The sequence below is a fragment of the Cottoperca gobio genome, chromosome 17 (genome assembly GCF_900634415.1).
Source record: "Cottoperca gobio chromosome 17, fCotGob3.1, whole genome shotgun sequence".
In the NCBI taxonomy this organism is placed as follows: Eukaryota; Metazoa; Chordata; class Actinopteri; order Perciformes; family Bovichtidae; genus Cottoperca; species Cottoperca gobio.
The window spans coordinates 15,672,190-15,695,997 of record NC_041371.1 but is presented as its reverse complement, the minus strand read 5'-3'; the positions used below and the strand labels follow the sequence as shown (position 1 = coordinate 15,695,997).

The 23,808-nt window shown below is 41.3% G+C and overlaps 1 protein-coding gene across 9 annotated transcripts in view; it reads right to left on the bottom strand.

Moving 5' to 3' along the window:
- Positions 1–2,210: 2,210 nt before the first annotated feature.
- Positions 2,211–23,808, bottom strand: part of st3gal3b (ST3 beta-galactoside alpha-2,3-sialyltransferase 3b) — a 38,115-nt gene continuing 16,517 nt past the window's right edge. For 5 of the 9 annotated variants that reach the window (XM_029452819.1, XM_029452822.1, XM_029452823.1 and 2 more), the window contains 6 exons: positions 21,183–21,246; positions 21,007–21,102; positions 18,878–19,064; positions 6,919–7,065; positions 5,113–5,259; positions 2,211–2,534 (listed from right to left, as the gene is read on the bottom strand). In XM_029452819.1, the coding sequence (XP_029308679.1) occupies positions 2,445–2,534; positions 5,113–5,259; positions 6,919–7,065; positions 18,878–19,064; positions 21,007–21,102; positions 21,183–21,246 (731 nt within the window). In that variant the 3' untranslated portion in view covers positions 2,211–2,444. Of the gene's footprint in view, positions 3,003–4,795; positions 5,013–5,112; positions 5,260–6,918; positions 7,066–18,877; positions 19,065–21,006; positions 21,103–21,182; positions 21,247–23,808 lie in introns of all 9 variants that reach the window. The other 4 variants (XR_003833801.1, XR_003833802.1, XR_003833803.1 and 1 more) reach the window with 4 other exon arrangements.

Here is a 23,808-nt window from a genome sequence, read left to right as displayed (position 1 = left end):
TTTATATTAAACTTGAATATGTAGTTGGACTAAAACATACAAACCAACCAGCATTAAGCTTCAAGTCTTGCTAGACTGTATATAATGTATATAACACAGCACAGATATGAAATGGACTGGTCCCAAATCACTGAAATGAAGAGTGACCTGTCCTGACCTGCAGCTGACCTTACATACGGGATCAGCTGCGGTTACGTTCCCACGTCAAACTCCTCGCTACAGTTTCCAGGTGATGAGGTGTAAGGCACTGAGAGCGCCTCATGATAGTGCAATGGTCAGCTGTTCCCTGTACCTTTGCTCTCAATAGGGACTGGGGAGGACACGCTGCTGCATGGTCCCAGCGGTGTCAAAGAGTAATCAGGAACAGGAACATGTGGAGCAATGTAACAGATGCAGCAGCAGCAGCAGCAGCAGCAGCAGCAGCAGCAGCAGCAGCAGCAGCAGCTTACTGATTGAGAAGGAATGGAAGGGAATCTGTGTGTACAATGTACAGTAGATATGCTTGAACTGTCATGACAGAAACTTAAAACAAAACTGTGCTTGGTTAAGCAGTATTCAAATGCAATTGATAAAATTACAAAAAAGGAAAACAGATGTGACATTTTGACATTCTCATGGGGGGGGGGGGGGAGCAAACCGCTTGATTGTGACTGAACACTTTCTATGTTCATGCGCTGTTATACTGAATACTGAAGAGTGTGTGGTGCCTGCCGCACATGTAACATATTCATTTGAGATTGGCAATTATCACCTCATCAATTCTCGCGATTTAAAGAAATTTGCTATCGTGTGTCCATTGTTATCATAAGCTGCATAAAGCACGGACATAAAGGGCTGCGCTATAACAATATGTATTATCCATTGATGAATCGGTTTTTATTTGGCTTAATCACAACACTGCTTTTGCCACAAACTGAAAAGATGATGCCGTCTCTGCGGAAACACACGTGGTGAAATTGGAAAGAACTTTTGCGTTTTCTCTGAACAGAAAGCAGGCCGTAACCAAAAAGTTGAGACTGAGTAACAATACAAAATAAATAATTAAAATGAACTAAAAACAAAAATATATATATTTATATTCTACAATCCGAGATTTCACCATTAACCGAAGAACAAGAAAATGTGCAGCAACAGGAGGTTGGAGGAGGGATCCGACATACAGTAAGTGCTCTCTTTGACCAGGGCGGGACGCGTTCCTGTGTGTCTGCGCAGCAGCCTGGACGCTCCGCAGCGCCGTGACGTGAATGAGCCGAGAGGAAGAGGCATTTACAAAGACACAAAGAGGTGGAAGAGATGTAGTGTTCGAATTTAACTTTTGGGCTCACCTGCCGGAGCTGGTGGACTACAAGCTAGTCCCACGATTAAAAATAATTTAGATTGATCAAAATTATTCATTTGCATTTTTCATGTTTTCAGTGCTATTTATTTAGGGTCAGCGGCGCGATTTAGAATATTTGCAGCTTATTTTTTTTCAGTGACCTGATGTGAGCAGCCACATGGGGATAACTCACACAGCCACTCTGTGTGGAACCAGCTTAACAAGCAGAACGAACTGATTTATAGAGTCTGATATAACTCCCTTACAAAGACTTTACAGAGAAAACTGCAAAAACTCAATACCACGAAAACACTCGACTGTTAGCGTCGCAAAGCGACACCAGTCTGGGTGGCAGGTGACCCTTGCTGAGTTATCTACCGTCAACTGGCTTGGCAAGTGTTAATTTTGGACCCTGGTGAGGCAGTATAAAAGTTAATGAATGAATGGACAAATGGAGTGGGGATGGAGGAGGGGGGGGGGGGGGGGGGGGGGTGCTGCTCCAGCTTGTTAAAAAGCACAGTAAAAATCTTTGATATTTACACTGAGGAAAGTGAATACATTCAGGCAGCAAAAAGGAGGAGGACGGCCTCTCCCCTGTACGAGGTACGTTTGGCACTGCTAATACTCGACCCATCCCCGCACACTCTCCTCTTTCCATTCCTTTCTCTTCTGTCCCTTCGTCAAGTTAGCCAAGCTAAATCCTAACATCTGTATGTCGAGCATGTCTCTTCTGCATTTTTACTATTCATTCATGTGATACTCCAGGGGTCGAAGTGGTAAACGTTGAAGCGCGGAGCTTTCCTGCCACTGTCCCTTGACAAGTCAGGAACCGGGCAGATCCAGTCCTCCCTGTGTCCACCCCCTCCGCTCCCTGCTTCAATCAGCAGGAGTCTTTGGTTCAGAAGGCACATGTGTGCATCTCTCCACAGAAACCCTCCTGTATCTGTTTCCTTTATTTTCTTCTTTTTTTTTTTAATTTAAATAATCTCCTTTGATATGAAAAACCCAGACAGTGAGCAAGCAACCCGGATTCTAAAGGTTCTTTCTCCCAGAGTCGTCCATTTCTCAGTTTCCTGTTTTGTAGTCCTTTGGGAAAGGCAAAAGGAGACTGTGGGTGGCTGTAAACTCAGATACCGTTGGTCAGGTCTGTGATGATGCTGGCCCTCACCAGCTTGCGCAGGAACTCCTTCTCCTTGGATATGTTGTGTGTCCATGACTGTGGGAGAATCAGAAATAAAAACAAATCCAGAGTGATGCAAACAATAACCTGTGATCATTGTGAGAATACTTCAACATTTAAGAGCATTTATTCCAAAAGCATTGCTATATGCACTGAAACCTGTGGGTTAGTGTAGGGTTTTCCTATTCCCAGGGTCTATACGTGTGGGTGTGCATATATACGAGCAAAGCCACACTGGGTCAGCTTTCCTCCCTGCTGTGCTGTGAGGGTCCAGTCCGGTGGGCCGACATGTAATCAGAGCCGGTGGTTCCTGTGTGGTGCTTTGGGATGCAGAGACTAAGGAACGGCCAGAGAGCAAATGAAGGAGGAAAAGGGTGGAGGACGAAACATACAGGAGGGAATAGGAGGAAGAAAAAAAAGTGGAGCGCTTCAGGAGGTTGGGCCCTGCAGCTGCCTCTGGTCTGTCCTCCCTTACTAGGCCTGTCTGGGTCGGACCTCCTACCACTACATGATGGGTCACAGCAGGACCAAAAGAAACAATAAACTACAGTTGTATTGGAAATGATTAACATAAGAAACAGAGCTGTAATGTTTTATGTCCAACTGACATCCATTTTTGCTGTCACAGAGCGTGTTAAAGTGATCTTTATATGCATTACTGAAAGGGGAAAAGGCCTTTAGAGACGCAGGCTGGGGTTTGTGTGTGATTGAAAGCTGAGCTGGTGGGGGCACAAACATTTAAAACTTAAGCACCGGTACATATAGCTTACAAGTCAAGAATAGAAAGTGTTTTTGTTAGCAGTGATGTTACAGAACAAGGACCAGCACCATGTAGCATCAGGCCTGTGTGTGTGTGTGTGTGTGTGTGTGTGTGTGTGTGTACACATTTAAAAAAGCTATAAGTCATTCGATCAGTTATTGATTTATAAAATATTGATCATAGCAGCTTCTCATTGTCAATAAGTTTGATCAGATCTGAGGAAACTAAATTGAGGTAAATGAAGCGTCTCATACACCACATGAGGTGACCTCAATATCATCACACTGTCTGAAATTATGTATGTGACATTTCATGTTCTAATCAATTTTGGCGTATCTCGACTAATTACACAACTTCCGTGAAGCTTTTAAGCAACTGTCAAGATAGGAAACACACCGGCTCTTTCCCCATGAATAATACGTGGACAATTGTCTGCAGCCCCAGGGAGAGGTGGTGGTTACAAGTGTTCCAAACTAAAAAAGCCCAAAGTATTCCCATTAATTAGCCATGTGTGGCTGATGATGACAATGTTGATGAAGAGGATGATAATAAATGCCAAAGGTTCACTGCGAGTTTAGACAAAGGTTATCATCATACTGAGCTCATGGTTTACACGCGTCAGCACACGGGTGACATCTTTGATTCCACTGGGCTTCAGTGTAAACAATGAGAGGAAGACTTGACTGATAGAGAGGAGAGAGATCCGTCATGAGGACGTTTAAATATGATTGTTCAAACGACGCACTAACAGTTAGCATGTTGATACAGGGACTGATGAAAGACCCACGTCACTTCAGTCCAGGGAAACTACAGATTTAACCTTCAGATGTTTAAGTTTTCATTTGATTGAGTTACTCTATTTAGTTTTAGTGTAGTTTATAGTTCATGTCCTCAGTACTACTGAGGTAAGAGGATACAAGAGAAGATCAAAATATGCATTGTGCATAACATATACACACACACACACACACACCACACTATTGTTCATTAAACACTAATGAGCACATACAAATAAATACAGAAGGATTTATTTGACTCATGTATTGTATACCTCACACAATGAATACTCTAGTTATACCTGCCTTAACATTTACTATTTGAAGGAATTTTAGCAATGATAATATTTCATTTAAGTTGTGTGTTCTATCATTTGAATTATGGTCTCAGTAAAAACTGTTATGTTATCTAACGTCACTTAGGTTTTTGCTTGCATGTTACCAATAATAGAAGTTTGTTTGTTTTATATTTTAACTGATGTATAGAACATGCACTATATTACTACCATACTAGTACAAGCTGCAGGCATTGTTCCTCCCACCTTCACAGCTGTAACGGCACCAAAGAGCCTGCATTAAACTCTCATATTTGAATAGCCTCATCTGTGAGAGTTGATCAGCACGAGAGACAGATCCAATTAGTTCAGCCCAACACATTTGGCCACAACGTTCATGCTCAAAAGTTTAAACTGGCGAATCTTTGGGTGCAAATACAAAAGCTGAGAAAAGTTTGATTCATGCATATACTATACTAATATTACCATCAGACTAAACGGTGAAGGCCTTGTAGTGAATGTATTTTGGCTGTAGGCCAGTTCACCGCTCCTCCACAGGAGTGGCGGTCCCTCCTCATCAAAGATTACAGTCATTTGTTTCTTCAGTTATTCTTCAGTGGCCAGGGAGAAGCCAGAAAACATTGTTCTCATTAGCATGGAGAGAATGTCACACCCGATCGCCTTGATAACGTACAAATGTGCACTGCCAAATTTGTAGAACACAACAAAAGATTTTTACTTTTTGAAGGATTCTCACCAACACACCAGAAACACGTGCTGCGCTCCGATGTTCAAGAACGTACCTCTTTAATGGCGGACATCTTGACAGTCTCGTAATAGTGCAGCGGTGCATGGGGCTTGTTCATGTCATACCCAAAACCAGCCACTGCCACCTCATCGCAGTTATGCAGTGCCATAGTTATAGCAACTGTTCCCAAAGTTGGAATGTTCTGGAGGAAAAAAAGCAAAAATCCCCAGGAGCATTAATATGATTCATTATATGATTAATAAGGTCAAAAACATCTGCAGTATTATAATGAAACTGATCATGGTTTCTGACACAAAGACAGATGTCCGATCCCCCTCATGTATCTGCTTCCCTCCCTCCTCTACCTCTGTCTTTGTTCTGCTCCAGTGCTGCTAACTGACTTTGAGCACTTGGTGATTAACTATTACCTTTAAGACGCGACCCCTGCAGACCCTTGCTACGACACAGTGATCTACAGGGTTGAACTGTGCTTCTTAACTGCCTTGGGCTGCCAGAGATCTGGGGGGTACAGGGGCAGTGTGTGTGTGGATGTTGGAAAAAAAGGTTGGTGCAGAAGAAAGAGCGGAGGGAGGCCCCATTTAAATCATTACCCTGATTTGCAGCCCTCAGGGTAGGTGGAGCTGAACCAGCAGCTGGCCAACCTCCTACTGCGTGTTCTAATACAGATTCATTTACACACACACACACACACACACACACACACACACACACACACACACACACACACACATACACACACACACACACACACACTATGGTGGTCAGAAGATATACAAGAACGTGTTCTAGGGAAAGAATTTTCCAAATCCTACAACTCTGCAGCCTGTATTGTACAAGACAGAACTGCAAACACCCAGACACAAATGACTCACACACACACACACACACACACACACACACACACACACACACACGATGCCCACATGTTGAACACATGTTGCAGAGTGGAGTTCATGCAGGGGTGTTCTGGTGGCCCCAGAGGGCAGAGTTACAAGTATACACTCCTCATGTCTTCTTCAATTCTCTAACAATATTCCCTTTACTTACCAATAAAAAACACATACACACAACTAAATAATGCATTAATGCAAACATTATTATTATCATTGTATTCTTCTGTATGAACTAAAAATGGGTTTTTAGTTCGCTAAATGTTCTCTGGTCAGGACTCAATCAGAAATCCCAAGTCCAGACAAACATGTTTCATAAAAGAAAAACTTCTAACATCAAATGAAAACAACAGAGTACTGTAGAACTCAGACTGGAACAAGGTTGAAGCAGGTTTTCAATATTTCGGGGATTTTGAACGATCAGAAATGATGCGGTAATATTATCTACTTTCATTCTGAGGTAAAAAAAAAAAAAAAAAAAAAAAGATTAAAGTGCAAACGTACTAAAGTAAAATACAAAAGATCATATACAACTTAAGAAAGATGGTAAAAACTAAAACTACATTTCAATTCCATAGCTTTGGTACAACTATTTCCCTAATCAGCCTGTTCGATTAATGACAAATATCCCTGATACAATGAAGACCAAATGCCTCCAGAAACACAGAAATTGTGTTATTAGTTTTCTTATATTAATTATTTAAGAAGAGCATATGCAGGGCAAAATATTGTTGTCATCCCTCCTTGGCTTCAATGTAGTACTGATAATGATTATTTCAGTCCAATGTCTGTGCTGTGTGTAGAATATTAATGTAAAATATTCCTATTCCACTCATCCAGCATCCAGATTTCTCAGTTTAATTGTTTCCAATTAAAAAACACAATCTAATTGCTGGGTGTGCTCTTTCATGATTTATTTATTGTTGACATGATCCCTGCATGTGTCTTACCCCTTTGCCCATGAGGCCATTGTTGAAGGGCAGGCCTATGAACTGGAAGGCAGCCTCCTGGATGAAGTAGGGATTGAGGATTCTCATCTCCGTCGGCTCCCGAGGCACATAGTGAGCCACCGACTTCCAAAAACCCTCTGTACCTCTCTGAGGTATTGGAAAGGAAATGGAGAGGAACATAGGGGGGAAAAAACAGAACATTGTGAATTAGTACTTTAACATAAATTGTGGACTTTGTTTCCCTTCTTCTGCCAGGCCAGAGGCATTTCTATAAAAACACAAAACTGACAGTCACATGATGGCACCTCCACGGTGGACAGCCAACTGCAATTTACCAACCCAACATCAAAGTGAGATTATCCTCTGTAACACTGACATAAAACACAGGAGCCAACCAGGAGCCAGACTCCTACGAGCACTGATTAGGGAAATGGCTTTTGGGCCTTTAATGGATGAAGTCAGGGTGAGGGGCTCGCAGGACATCAGTAATTACGGCTCCTGGTAGGAGGAGAATCAAGCAGTGGGTGAGGGGTGCAGCTGCCCTGGAGAGCTGAGGGCTTTGCAGTCCCCCTCTTCGTTGTAGGGGAAAAGGGTTGGGGACTGATTAATATGAGGGACCTTATTATTAAAGCAAAACATTATGAAATGTATCGTCTCAATTTTAGGGAACAAATTTATTCCCAATGCATCTTAACACACATTTAACAGTTTTTATCCGCAAATAAAAACTTGCTTTCACTCAGTCTTACTCGGTTTTTAAAAACATTTAATATGACATCCGTTTATCAAGTCTACATTAAGTATATGCCGTTATTGTGCGGTGGGGAAATCCCAAAAACAGCGTACCTAAAGGATATGGTTCAAATCACACCTCAACCTGAGGGTGAGATTACACAAGGCAATCATCATCAGTGGATAGGGCAACCTGCCAGACTGGCCTGCATCAATCTCAATATTATTACCGTAATTTTCGGACTATAAACCGCACCTGACTATAAGCCGCAGACGCTAAATTGACTAATTTGTACATATATAAGCCGCACTGGGCTATAAGCCGCAGACGCTAAATTGACTGATGTGTATGTAGCCGGTCTGTAGCTGACACCACGATCGACTCTGCGTTGTGTTGTGTAGAACCAGGAAATAACGATGGAGAACTTCTGCCTGTTCAATCAGCATTTATTGTCTCTGACCGTTGGTGTTTTCCTTAATTTGTCCATAAATTACCGTTGAAACAGAAGAAACACATGGAAGTCATCATCATACGGTAACTCCACAGTCGGGGTTTTTGGACATGCACCCCTCTCTTCAGCGTATCCTTCTTTCCGTCTCCCGAAAAAGTGGCGCGAACCCCCAGAAAGTGCCGGTTTCAGGAGTATCCGGTTTCAGGAGTATCAACATAAAAGCATATTTAACAAAATAAGACTCCTCGAAATAAATATATATATTTCCATAATGAGGGTGTCTCACACACTGCCTCGCTCTCGTAATGTCCGTCTGTCTCTCGTACCACTCGCTACTTTTGCGCGCTCTTTCCCTGCATCCGGTGGACTGTAACCTGTAAAATGATGAACTAAATGAGCGTGCAACCAACTATCAGTGCACGATTGACTCGCCTGACAGTGCCACTTCCTAAAAGGCATAAAGCCAAAACCGTCAGCAGATGTAAATGGGAATCACCTGTTCAAATAGTAAAGCACCCGCCCGGCCGCCTTTGATACAGCCATGCATGAATCTGTGTGTGTGTGTGTGTGTGTGTGTGTGTGTGTGTGTGTGTGTGTGTGTGTGTGTGTGTGTGTGTGTGTGTGTGTGTGTGTGTGTGTGTGTGTGTGTGTGTGTGTGTGTGTGTTTGTGTGTGTTGGCAGAGGCAGTAGCAACAAGTCTGCTGGCTTTGTGGCTTCAACAGTGGCGGCTCTTTTTGAACGTGGGCCCGGCTCTGTGCCTTCGGCAAGCTGCGACAGGAACAGCAGCTCATCTCTCCTGTCAACACAGCTTGTGTTTGCCAGGAATCTATTTAGCAGCGCTGTTTGGATGTGTGCGCGTCTGTGTACTCCGAATAAAAGAGAGTGATGCATTTCTTTCTTTATTCTAGGAAGGAGAGAAGCTAATGACACACAACACACGCCCCTCCGCCTTACACGGCAATGACCCGACATGTACGTAGACTCAAATGTCCCGGGGTGGGGATCTCTTTGAAGATATTCAGACAACTGGCAAAAGTACAGGTGGCTGACAAGAAATGTAAGAGCAATTAGTATGTAAGGATTCAGGCCTGTCAGGAAGGAGGGGGTCGTCGGTGCTGTTATGAGTTTAGGAATGTGGAAAGTTGCTTACATTAAAAGGTCACCAACTCAAACCTCCACCAGTTAGGATGGACAGGACAGGGAAACGATAACACACCACACTCGTTTAGCTCTGAAACTACTCCAGAGGAGCTGTAGCGTGACCGCAATAAAGACTAAAAATGTGTCACAATGATACAAGGTGAGCTTTAATAAGAAGCCTCATCTGGTTAGTTAAAGGTTAAAACAAACCTGTAAATAATGAGCAATAGTGGAAAAGAGACAGCACTGCAGAAGTAGTACTCAAAGCTCAAAGCAAATAGCCTCCAGGGAACAGGATGTGGCTTCCACTGCGGACTGACCGCTAACCTTTACGTGAGTGTGTATTAGTTTGTCAAGAGAAACACTGTTGAGCCAGTGGCATTTGACCATTACAAAGCAGGAAGCTGCAGAGTGCTCGTACACCACATACTCACTAAGCCCCGACACACACGCACGTGAATAGAAAGGTGAATAGAAGTGTGCGGCTCTGGTGTTTGAGCTGTCGCTGGGCTGTGGTCAGAGAGGAAATGGCTGTTTCCCTTCTCCCACGACAGCTTTATGGTTAAATTGGTTTTGGTTATTAGATTTAAAGTGTGTGTGTGTGTGCATAGGGATTTGTGCTCTTATAAAGCACCTGTTAAAACAACCTTGTGAGAGTTAATTGTTTGCAATGGAAGGAGATATACTGTAGAGAGGTCGACATCACTCAGTCAGAAGAAAGTAAACTGAGACGTTATAATTCCATCTTTGTTGACATTAGTCAAGCTTCCATCCAAATATAGCAAAAAAGAAAATGTGAATTAATGAGCGTTTACATACACTAGTGTGAATATTAGGAGTTAGGTGCATCACAAACATGGTGGTGCTAATTCTCCAGTCGCAACACGATGGTCATTAAAAAGAATAAAAACTAAGTGGAAGCTTCAGTTGACATTGAAGTTACTTCTTGTCCATGTTTATACCAAGTCTGCTTCCACATTTTGCTTTTAACATACATTTTTCCACCTCAGACAAGTGTAAAAACTTCCCCCCCCAATCTTTCTATTTTTTCCCAGCACATCCACTCAGGTTGTTTTAATGTGCAAATTGAAAATAAAAAACAGGCGGATGGAAACACACTTACTCACTATCGGAGGTTGACCTTTTAACTCTTAATGGCCATCTTGATTGTTAGTAGTATTAAGGAGCCTTGAACAAACACACAGTTGCAGACATCTTAACCAGATAAATATTTCTTGGAGTAATGACATTATTCATTCTTATGACAACATAGAAAATGTTCCTTTCATTGCTTTGCTTCTTAAGTGTTATTGATGCAAATGGAGGTACCGTTAATGCATCACAGAGTAGACTAATACCATAAAAGCACTCAGTTTCTCTATGCCAGTGTTGTCAGTTACAACAGAAGCTTTGCAAAGGCTAAGTGTATTTGTCTTGTAATTTCACAGCTGGAGGAAAATCACAGCTATACAAACCAAAAAGGATCTTAAAACGCAGGATTAGAGCAAGACAATGAGGAGTGAGGAGCAGACCTACTGTGAGTCAAGACAAGTGAGGGATCAAACGGCTGGAAAAAGTGATTTATACTGAGAATAGGGCTGGGCGATGTAGAGAAAATATCACAATATTCTTATTCTCATTTGATATTGCAACGATACTAGTGCATTTTGCATTTGATTTTTGATAAATAATCATCAGTAATGTGGATAGATTCTAAGTGAATAAAGGCAAATAATAGAACAGCTAGAAAATGACTTCACTTTACTGCCACCTTTAAAACCAGGAAAAGACAACACCCGAATCTAAGACATGATCTAGTCTTACATCACAATATTAATAAAATGTCCAGTCCTTAGTGAGAGAACCAGAGGTTAAGAGTATATATCTAAGTATATATCTAAGTGTATATATATATCTAAGTGTATATATCTATATATATATATATCTATATATATATATATATCTATATATATATATATATATATATATATCTATATCTATATCTATATCTATATATATATATATATATATATATATCTATATCTATATCTATATCTATATCTATATCTATATATATATATATATATATATATATATATCTATATCTATATATATACATATACATATACATATACATATACATATACAGATATAGATATAGATATATATATATATATATATATATATATATATATATATATATATATATATCTATATCTATATCTATATCTATATATATATATATATATATATATATACACAGTATATCTCAAAAGTGAGTACACCCTTTAGATTTTTGCAAATATTCTGTTATATCCTTTCAGGGGATAACATTATCCTACTGAAACTTTGATATAACTTAAAGTAGTCAGTGTGCTGCTTGAATAACAGTATAGATTTATTGTCCTTTGAAAATTACTCAGTACACAGCTGTTAATGTCTAAACAGCTGGCAACAAAAGTGAGTACACCCCATAGTGAACATGTCCTAATTGTGCCCAATGATGTTGTTTTCCCGCCCTGGTGTCATGTGACTCGTTAGTGTTACAAGGATTCAGGTGTAAATGATAAGCAGGGCTGTTAAATTTGGTGTTTTGGGCACAATTCTCTCTGAATGCTGGACAACATGGCACCTCATGGCAAGGAACTCTCTGAGCGGCTGAAAAAAAGGATTATTGCGCTTCACAAAGATGGCCTTGGCTATAAGAAGATTGCCAACACCATGAAAATGAGTTGCAGCACAGTGGCTAAGATCATACAGCGGTTTTCCAGGACAGGTTCCACTCGGAACAGGCCTCGCCAGGGTCGACCAAAGAAGTTGAGTCCACGTGCTCAGCGTCATATCCAGAGGTTGGTTTCCAAAAATAGACGTGCGAGTGCTTCCAGCATTGCTGCAGAGGTTGCAGAAGTGGGATGTCAGCCTGTCAGTGCCCAGACCATACGCCGCACACTGCATCAAATCGGTTTGTATGGCCGTCGCCCCAGACAGAAGCCCCTTCTGAAACCGATGCATAAGAAAGCCCGCAAACAGTTTGTTGAAGACAATGAATCCAAGAACATGAGTTACTGGAACCATGTCCTGTGGTCTGATGAGACCAAAATAAACCTGTTTGGGTCAGATGGTGTCCGGCGTGTGTGGCGGCACCCTGGTGAGGAGTACCAAGACAAATGTGTTTTGCCTACAGTCAAGCATGGTGGTGGCAGCATCATGGTCTGGGGCTGCATGAGTGCTGCCGGCACTGGGGAGCTGCATTTCATTGAGGGACACATGAATTCCAATATATACTGTGACATCCTGCAGCAGAGCATGATCCCCTCTCTTCGGAAACTGGGCCGTAGGGCAGTTTTCCAACATGATAATGACCCTAAACACACCTCCAAGATGACAACGGCCTTGCTGAAGAAGCTGAAGGTTAAGGTGATGGACTGGCCAAGTATGTCTCCAGACCTAAACCCAATTGAGCACATGTGGGGCATCCTCAAGAGGAAGGTGGAGGAGTGCAAGGTGTCCAACATCCGTGCGCTCCGTGATGTCGTCGTGGAGGAGTGGAAGAAGATTCCAGAAGCAACCTGTGCAGCTCTGGTGAATTCCATGCCCAGGAGGGTTAAAGCAGTGCTAGATAACAATGGTGGTCACACAAAATATTGACACTTTGGGCACAATTTAGACATGTTCACTATGGGGTGTACTCACTTTTGTTGCCAGCTGTTTAGACATTAACAGCTGTGTACTGAGTAATTTTCAAAGGACAATAAATCTATACTGTTATTCAAGCAGCACACTGACTACTTTAAGTTATATCAAAGTTTCAGTAGGATAATGTTATCCCCTGAAAGGATATAACAGAATATTTGCAAAAATCTAAAGGGTGTACTCACTTTTGAGATATACTGTATATATCTATATATCTATCTATATCTATATCTATATCTATATATATATATATCTATATATGTACTCAAAACCTCTTGGCACTATTATTGTCATGTAGAAAACTACTAAAACTATGAGAAAAGGAACTGTGGTTTAGTGGTGGTGAAAGACTTCAATTAGGCTTGGCATAAACATGATGACATGCATCCTTCTCCAGATGCAGACAGTTGCACTTCACTCCACAAATGTAAAATGCTTAAATAAGAAACAGCTTGATTTAGAGCCTGGACTTATCCAACCTTGAGTTTTTGGTTTTCAGTGTGGTTTGGTTTCAGTGTGGCCAATGAAATTTAACTCACCTTTAAACTAAAATGTTTCTATGCATTGAATGGAGCAGATAGCTTAGTTAGTGGAGCACTGAACTGAACTGTGATACGATAGGAAAGTTCCACATCTGCTGCGTTACTATAGGTGGGTTTAATGCCCTTCCGTGTAAACAAACACACACAAACCTCAGCTTTCTGTCGGCCACAAGTAGTAAAGTCAGACAATCTCGTCACCAGACACAGTACGTCTGATTTCAAAGTATTGACCTATTCTAGTGAGTTCTTTAGAATAATACGGCTGGAATGACACCGGTGTCCGTCCTTCCTTGACAGGCAGCCATCATACAATCTGGCTTTCTGTGGATGTGGTTGTGTTTGATGTTTGTGGAGAGGACGACTCAAACGATGTGGACTGGATCCCAGAAGGTAGATTTAGAGCAATTTTGGAAACAAAAACGGCAGCCCTGAACTGCTAACGATCACAATTACGGTTGTTCTGGAGGTCATTAGCACTGTGTACATGTTAGACCTTTGAGTTTACAAGTTGCAGTGTCTCACCACATAAGTGCTCCACTGAAAGGGAACCATTTCAGAAAGAATGTTTGAAAAGAGAGTTTTCCAAAGCAGCTGGTAAATGCTGAGATGCACAGCAGGGGATTAGTGTATCTAAAAATCCTAGGATGTAAAATTCTGGAAAGCTTTGGTAATTTTATTGCCGTTTGTTAGCCAGGAATTTGAAGCATTCACCAATTTGCCTTTGCTTTTCTTGACACATACCAGGACCTCTGCACTCATTGAGGTCAGGGTGGTTTCTCTTTTCGTGGCCTCTCATAGGATATCCAGTGTGTGAAACCCTTGTCTCCACACTCCCATGACGACAAACGTCAAACAGTGCCAACCCTTGACAGCATTATGAACCTGAAGACTTGTTTGAGCAACATAGTCTCACTGGCAGGGCCTGCCATGCCAACGTTCTCCTTAAACGTGCATTAACACTTAATTACTTCAATCAGAAAACACTACCAAAAAGGAACAGAGAGTCGGTCTGAGTGTTAATCATTGTAGGGTAGGTAGGTGACTCATTTTTGAAACACAACACTCATGGTAATCAGTGACATCCGGACCCTATGTTAGTCACTTGGATCATGTTCAGAATCCATGTTTACAAGTATGTAAATGTTTATCAATGCATGTATGCATGCTACTTTGGGCTTCTGCACAGATGTCTGGGCTTAAAAACGAGACATATAGCTGTTATTTCTGTCCCGCGGAGCATCCTTAGTGGAGGAGTGTCAATATATTTTTTGGGGTAAAATGACAGGTCTATAAACTGAAAGAGCTGCCGTTACACAGAGATTAACAATAGGAAATGATTCATAACAATATTCTAGCAGGAAGGGGATCATTTGGGAATTTGTCAGTGATGTGAAGCAACTGGCTATTTTGGTAATTCCGTGCTCCATTTCTGGAATTGTCAAAGAGATGCGCATGTTTAATATATTGGCTTCACTACAATATTTTGATACCTATGAGTAAGAATCCAAGGCTGTTTTTCTCTTAAAAAGGACAAGTATCCTCTTCCTCAAATTGTCTCCATCCATCATTTATCTCTCTGGCCTGTAGAGCGCAGCGAGAGCTCCTGTAAACAAACAGCAGAGATAGAACACCGGCACTCCACCTTCGAACCCCGTGTTTACCACCGGCTGTATATCCTTTGCTGGCTCAGTTTGAAAATTTCCCCGCATATACAAACAACTGGGGCTGAGTGTGCATGAACCGTGAGTGTGCGCTGTGCATGAGGGCAAAATCGAAAAACTAGATAAATAGGAAAAATAGAGAATATCGACAATTGTGCAAATCGTGTTTGAGCACATTGGTAAACAGAATGTAACTGGGCAATCAACCAGGCCGCTGGTGGGGTCGGACTTTACAGCGGAGTGACAAAGTTGAGTCGCAATCACGTAGACCTGCGGTAATGAGGGATTAGGGAAATTGGAAACCTTGTGATGCTGCAGTTCTGCAATTGTACATGTAGTAGAGGGCTTCACTCATCTAAAATGCAAGACACATTCGGTGGGAGGGGGGGGAAGAGAGAGAGACAGACAGACAGACAGACAGAGAAACAGACAGACAGACAGAGAGAGAGAGAGAGAGAGACAGAGAGAGAGAGACAGACAGACAGAGAGAGAGAGACAGAGAGAGAGAGACAGACAGACAGAGACAGACAGAGAGAGAGAAAGAGACAGACAGAGAGCGAGAGACAGACAGACGGACAGAGACAGACAGACAGAGAAAGACAGACAGAGAGAGAGAAAGAGACAGACAGAGAGCGAGAGACAGACGGACAGACAGACAGACAGACAGGCAGGCAGGCAGGCAGACAGACAGACAGACAGACAGACAGACAGACAGACAGACGGGCAGACAGAGAGCCCAACATCTGATCAGGACCACGGTCAAGTTTGGAAATCTGGACTTGTGTGGGTGGGTGGGAGTTTTTGAGTGTGTGTTTTTGAGAGTGTACAAAAACAGTAAATAACAGATTGGGAAACTGCCTCGCTAATTTGTATTCTGTTCAGCCATCCAAGAACGCGCTGTAGGCATTTGAAAAAGGCACAATAGCGCAGGATAGTCGAGCACTCTCACAACTGGCTGGATGAGTCACTTGCGGCTGCACAACAACTGTGTACCACCCACTAACCTTTGAAATAGGATGAAGTAAATACACTTTCATAACCGCAGAAGGACAGTGAAAAGGTTTTGCATCCCTTGCAGCTTTGAGTTTGCAGGTTACACAAAGAAATCCCCTGTTGGGCCAAGAGATGTAAAAGCTCCCAAAGGACAGTCCTAAATTACATTATGTCTTCCTCTGGGACGGACTAAATGGATATGAAGCAAAGGGAGGGATGATGCTGCTACATGGTGAGGATTTGCTGCTGCGTACCACAACATGTGTGGAATCTCTCTCTTAAACCAAGTTACATTTTATTGATTTAGATACCTGTGGTCTGGTGATAAGGGGGGAAAAGCAAAAAAAATAAAACATGCATGAGTCACGGTATCCCTGAGCTCATAAAAGGCACATGTATTGTACAAACCCACATAAACAGCTCTTCATGTTTATGTTTCCATTGCTGTAGTCTGTGCTGGGTGATACAATGAAGCTAGGATAAGTCTTTTAACAGGACTTCAGTTCCTTTCATGTTATGCAAAGACTAAAAGTCCACTTTCCATAATAAACAGATACTGTTGCCCCAGTAACATGTGGTCGCATTTTCAGCATGTGTCCCTGCTTTTATACGACTTATGTGCTAAAATCTACACACCACTCATTTTCATCTTTGTGCATTCTCCCGAAGTGATCATTTTTAAACAGTTATGGGTATGATTTGCATAATAACAAGCTTTTAAAATCACCACATCAGGGGTACAGTAACTTAAATGATCATTTAAATTAACCCGAAACCTGCAAGGTCCAACTAATTGAATAATAAATTACTGTTTAAGTAATTTTCCATGCCATTTTCAGCCTTTCTAATATGGAGATTTCCTGCTTTTCTCGGTTTCATATCATATTAAACTGAGTATCTCTCAATTTTGGAGAGATAAGACGATTAAATGACACTCTGGACGGGATGGACATTTTTCACTAAACGATTTATCGAGAAAATAATCTGAAGATTAATCAATAATGAAAATACTTGGTAGTTGCAACCCTAATAAACTATGCATATATAACTATAACAAAATAAAGAATGGGACATAAAGTAGTTTCTAGATCTTCTAGACACATACTCTATGGCACAATAACGGGCATTAAAAAAAGCAACACACCCAACGAGCCCAGAGTAGTTTAAACCAGCGGATTGAGCAACTGACCAACACTGCCATTGGAGTCTGGACTCTTAGCAAGGCTAAAAATGGTCTGTGTGATATAATGTGCGATCTTTGTATATGTATGTACTCTTTAACTGTTAAAGTGGAGTAAATGACACAAGAAAAATGTACATAGTGATATATCTCTAAAGGATAGAAAACTGAGAAACTCGGATGTATTTTTTTTAAAGAAGAAAAAAAAGACTATCCATAGGTCATCTTGGGTCTTTGCACATCTGCCAGTTCTCTTCTTCCATATTAAGGCTCCGACCAAACACATTTTTTTTTTTTTTGTTCCCTAATTTTTAACCCATGAGAAACATTCTTCCTTCCTCAGCAGATCAAAGAGGGCTGAGTCGGACGCCAGGGGCCAGATCAATTATCCCGGGCAGCCATTTCCACTGTCCGCTCCTTCTGACACACCAGAAAAACCTGGGCCCTATCAAAGGCTGAAGGGGCCATCAGCCAGCCAAGCAAGCTATTTTCCTCCATTTTACTTTACCATTACCTTCCACTGCTCATTTTCTTTTCCCCAGCTATTATCCCTTTACCCCATTTCACTTTCTCCTTTCCATCTAGCTTTTTTCTATTCTCTCAATCGGTAATCCATTTTAACACCATCACTTAGTTTTTGCTTGACATTGTATGCCCTTTCCATCCCCCATTATAAAAGGCATTGTCCTTTCTCCTTTTTTTTTCTCCCCCTTCCCTCACTCATATGATTTTCACAAATGTCACCTTGTAAAAACTCCAGCTGGCAGCTGCTCCCTCAAATTCACACAGCTGGAAAACGTAGCATGTTTTCCCCAATTCTGTGTTGCCGTGATGAAAGTGCTTATGAGAACCTTTTTTTTTTTTATATAGAGACAATGGATATAAAAGGACATTAAATATGACTGCCTTTTGTATTCAAAAAGATAAGGGAACGCCAGCTCTGTCATTCAGTCTGACCCTTGTGATTAAGAGGCCAATTCACAGCGTCTTATTTAACTGCGGCAATCATAAGGTTCTGAAAGAGATATTTTGAGGTAAATTAATTATAATTATTAGTTATGCAACATCGTAATATGTGGGAGAAAAGGTTAAGAAGGTATCATTTATGAAATATCATGAAGAAAATTCACTCGGTTGCTTAAGAAAGAAGAAAAATAACTTGTATACAACTTTCCACATTCGGAATTCAACCGATCTAAAACATTCTCATTATATAGTGGAGATTCAAGTTGTCATCTCAACCCCTTTACAAAAAACGGCGTACGTTTTCACAGGAAAGAATGTACAGAATGTGATCCGAGGTTAGACAGATATGTTCTGCTAAAACAAAACACATAACTCAGACATTCAGAAGTAGAAATTCTCTGCAGTGCCATTCAGGAATCATGCGTAAGAATCCTACATGAGAAGCCTGATGAAGCACACGTGAAAGGCCTTTACTCTTTCAGGAGCTGCGAGCCATCATCCCTATTATATGTTTCGGGGGGGGGGGGGGGGGTAGGGGGTGCGTGTGTGTGTGTTTAATATGTTCAAGATTTTCACTTTCATCAAAAAATATATCCTTACCAGTTTCTCCTTGAAGACCATCTGTCTGAGCCACTTGAAATCCAGCGGTTTGAAAGCGGAAAAAACAAAAAGTGAGTCTTTTTCATAGTTGTCAGGTTTCTGGATTGCTCCCTCTGGATAGGTAATCCTAATGGTGGTTTTTGTCCCCACGTCTTTGCCATAACCGCTTACTGGGGCTTCATTCAGTCTGCCAAAACATGAAAGAAGTCTTAGTGAGTGTTATTTGGGTGGATAAAAGCCCATGGCATAGAAGTTAAGCACCTGGGATGCTTTGTATTTGTATCCATCAACTACTTTATGTGCATTTCAATAAGGTGTTCTTTGAATTAGGATGTAAATAAACATCACACATGGTATCATCGCCACCCTGTTGATAGGTGTTTGCCTTGTACAATATACAGGACTGTCTCAGAAAATTAGAATATTGTGATAAAGTTCTTTATTTTCTGTAATGCAATTAAAAAAACAAAAATGTCATGCATTCTGGATTCATTACAAATCAACTGAAATATTGCAAGCCTTTTATTATTTTAATATTGCTGATTATGGCTTACAGCTTAAGAAAACTCAAAAATCCTATCTCTAAATATTAGAATATCATGAAAAAGTATACTAGTAGGGTGTTCAACGAATCACTTGAATCGTCTAATTAACTCGAAACACCTGCAAGGGTTTCCTGAGCCTTGAAAAACACTCAGCTTGGTTCAGTAAACTAAATCACAAGTATGGGGAAGACTGCTGATCTGACTGCTGTCCAGAGGACCATCATTGACACCCTCCATCAGGAGGGTAAGACACAAAAAGAAATTTCTCAAAGAGCAAACTGTGCACAGAGTGCAGTTTCAAAGCACATCCACAAAAAGTCTGTTGGAAGGGGGAAATGTGGCAGGAAACGCTGCACAACCAAGAGAGATGACCGCAGCCTTAACAGCATTGTGAAGAAGAGTCGCTTCCAGAATTTGGGGGAGCTTCAAAGACAGTGGACTGAAGCTGGAGTCCAGGTATCAAAAGCCGCTGTTCACAGACGTGTCCGGGAAATGGGCTACAATAGCCGTATTCCCATGGTCAAGCCACTTCTGAACTCAAGACAACGGAAGAAGCGTCTGACTTGGGCTATGGAAAAGAAGCACTGGACAGTTGCAGAGTGGTCCAAAGTCCTCTTTTCAGACGAAAGCAAGTTTTGTATTTCATTTGGAAGTCAAGGCGCCAGAGTCTGGAGAAAGGCTGGAGAGGAGCAAAATCCAAGTTGCTTGAAATCCAGTGTGAAGTTCCCACAGTCAGCGATGGTTTGGGGAGCCATGTCAGCTGCTGGTGTTGGTCCACTGTGTTTCATCAAGCCCAGAGTAAATGCAGCTGTGTACCAAGAGATTTTAGAGCACTACATGCTTCCGTCTGCTGAAAAGCTCTATGGAGATGAGGAATTCATTTTCCAGCATGATCTGGCACCTGCCCACAGTGCCAAAACCACCAGTAACTGGTGTACTGGCATGGCATTACTGTCCTCGATTGGCCTGCCAATTCCCCTGACCTGAACCCCATAGAGAATATGTGGGGTATTGTGAAGAAGAAGCTGAAAGACACCAGACCCAACAATGCTAATGAGCTAAAGGCCGCTATTGAAGCATCCTGGGCATCCATAACACCTCAGCAATGCCACAGGCTGATTGCCTCCATGCCACGCCGCATTGATGCAGTAATCCGTGCAAAAGGATTCCCAACCAAGTAATGAGTGCATTAATGGACATTTTCAAATGTTTGATTTTGTTTTGCTGTTATAAATCTTTTTTTTTACTTGGTCTACTACTACTTGGTCTACTTGGAACTATTCTAATTTTTTGAGATAGGATTTTTGAGTTTTCTTAAGCTGTAAGCCATAATCAGCAATATTAAAATAATAAAAGGCTTGCAATATTTCAGTTGATTTGTAATGAATCCAGAATGCATTTTTTTTTTTTTTTTTTTTTTTTTTTAAAATTGCATTACAGAAAATAAAGAACTTTATCACAATATTCTAATTTTCTGAGACAGTCCTGTATAGCTTATACACAATACTGTTGTTTTGAGGGACATATTGCTCAGACATTAATTTTCCTAGGGTTTTATTTTACTATGCAGCTATATCATCTTACCTCACGACGACATCATAGTCATCTATACGGGAGCCCAGAGACTTGTTGAACAGGATTCCCCCGTTGCCCACAATGATGCATCTCTTACAGCTGAGACTGCAGGACAGGAGGGTCAGAAGTTATGGATGGGCAAAATAGGAATTTTCTGTTTGTGTGGGGTAAGTAGCAATAATTACCTGTCCAGCTCCTCTCCAAGTCCATAATTTTTCGTGGCAGTTAAAATGCTGTCTATGATTCTCTCTGTGGAGGAAAGAAAAAAGAAAATAACCATCATGAGAGGACAATTACAATTCAATCCTACGGTGTGCTTCTTACACGAGCGTACTAAATGTAAATACTTTTGTAGGTCATGTTATTGCCAACAGCAGTTTAGTGGATAATTGCTTTCTTGGTAATGAATGGGAGACTGGATTCATAAAAACTTAGGTCAAATAGGATGGTCAGGTTCAGTCACCTTAACAGCTCCTGATGGAGCAGTGCATCAGTTAAACATCACAGATGAGGCTGATGTTCTCTAATAATGACATTAAAACATTTGAAAAGCCAAAACTGAGGGAATTGCATCTTTTAAAGACCAACATACTGCCAAAGACTTCGACATACCACTAGAGATAAAGCAATCTAGATGGTCTTCAGACAGTTGAAGGGGAGAACACCTCACTCCGTTTATTCAGTCCCAGATAAGGAGCGACCAATCAGATCTCGGAAACAGTTGTAGTGGTAATAGAGAAAAAAAGCTGCTGTGTTCTTGTGGGGAGTGGATCTGGGAGAAACAGACATACAGGGTTCGGGATGGTATGCGTGTGTATGTAGAAACTCTCCCATAAAAGCACTCAGAGAGGAATGCTGTTTTCAAACAAGCACATTCTCCTGGTTAAGTGGGCGATGTTGAGCTCGTCTCCCTGCGCGGCCAGCACCCCTCTGATCGCAGGGTGAGAAACGGGGATGTTTAGCCATAGCACACATTCCTGCCATGTTCTACGGTGCATTCTGCTCGAGTCATTATTCCTGCATCAGATATTAATAATATTCTCCTGGCCATTTTTAGGCCTTACATACTTTAAATGTATCGTCATCATCATCATCATCACAGCACCCAAATGTGCAGATTCCAATGAAGTTGTTAGGGTCTTATTTGCAGTAATGCGGAAGCACCATATAAGACTGCTTAATTATGGCAGTTAATCATCTTTCCTTTATTTGCATCCCACGTGGAAATAGAACAATCTCGCTGTGTTACATTGCCTTTTTATTGCCTTCTCTACTTCACTTCATTTAATCAGCATATAGCACATAGTCTGCAAAGGGAGGCCAAGAGAAACAGAAGAAGCGAGAGTAAAAAAGGGAGAGTGAGAACTAGAGAGTTTGGACTGGGGCCTCAAAGCAGTTTGTAAGACATATTACAGCCCCATTCACCCTGGTTAACGATCCTAATGATTAACCTGCCAAGGAGAGGCGAGCAGAGCAACAGCCCATTGTTTGGATGTGGTGTCGATGTCTGGCGTCAAACATCACCCCGAGCAGCATAAACACGAGGCCGAGGACCACACCTGGATCCAAGCGGGTGAAAAGTGAAAAAAACACAATGGACAGGACTCCCTTCCAGAGGACGACATGGAAGCTAATTGTTATAAGTACCCGGGGTAAACATTTCAGCAAAGTATGTCTCTTGGTAGAGCCAAAGACAAATGGCTGTAGGTTCAGACATTGGTCTGACATGGAACTCTTGAAATGACAAAAGTCTTTACTGGTAACAGAGGAAGGTCGGAAGCATCACTTAACACATAAACACAGACACATTGTTGGGAAGAGTGTAGCCTAAACAATAGAAAAGACTCGCGTGATTAGAGTGAGATATTGGTCAGTCCTGCACTTTATTGGGCTTTTGACTCCGCATCAACGGACAATTTGATTGCAGCACGATGACTTATTAATCAAGTATATTGTTAATTGAACAATCCTGAAACATAGCTGGGTAACTGAGGTGGTACCATCTTTACTTGCATGTTGTAGACTGAAAATCTGTGTTCAAATCTTTGGCACCCGTTTGCTACATCTTTCTGGCTGAGTCATTTCCCTCCTGATTACGTGCAACGCTGCATAATGGTGTGTGCCTACAGTTGGTGGGCAAGTGAAATGAAAACAAAATACATCAACAGTAAAAAACCAACTGCTCAGTAAGAAAACGTATCAATCTGCTCGATTAGTTGATGAGGACACAACTTCACTCACTTGCTGCAAAACACACTCCAGGAGGTTCAATACATCAGCCCAAACACAGCAAAGCTTCTTCTTTTTTATGAAGCTGAATATGTGATATTTTACCAATGGTTCATATGAATGTACTCGCACCTTTGTGCACCCGCTATTGTCTCACGTTACAAAGAACATAAAGCACTGAATGACCTTATACATCTACAATGTGATCGTGTGAACATCAAACTATGGTTATGAATATTAATCAAAGTAAATAAAATAGTGCGATCTGCACTCCAATAAATTAATGTCAATATCTGTCATCAACAACTGCTAGCAGGAAATATTGTATGATGGGCTCTTTCAGTTAGATAAATCCCTTTAGCTCTTTAGCTATAATCATTTTAAAAAGGGGATGCGATGCCAATTTTAAAGAACTGTGCAAGTGTTGTGACTTTTGAACCGTCTAAGCTTTTGGCTGCTGAACAATATCATGCTTTACTAAGTTCACGTTGGACTGCAGAAAGATATTTAATAACATTTGATATACAGTTAGAATAATATTTAACAAATAATGCAAAATATAGCCAATTACTCAAATGGACT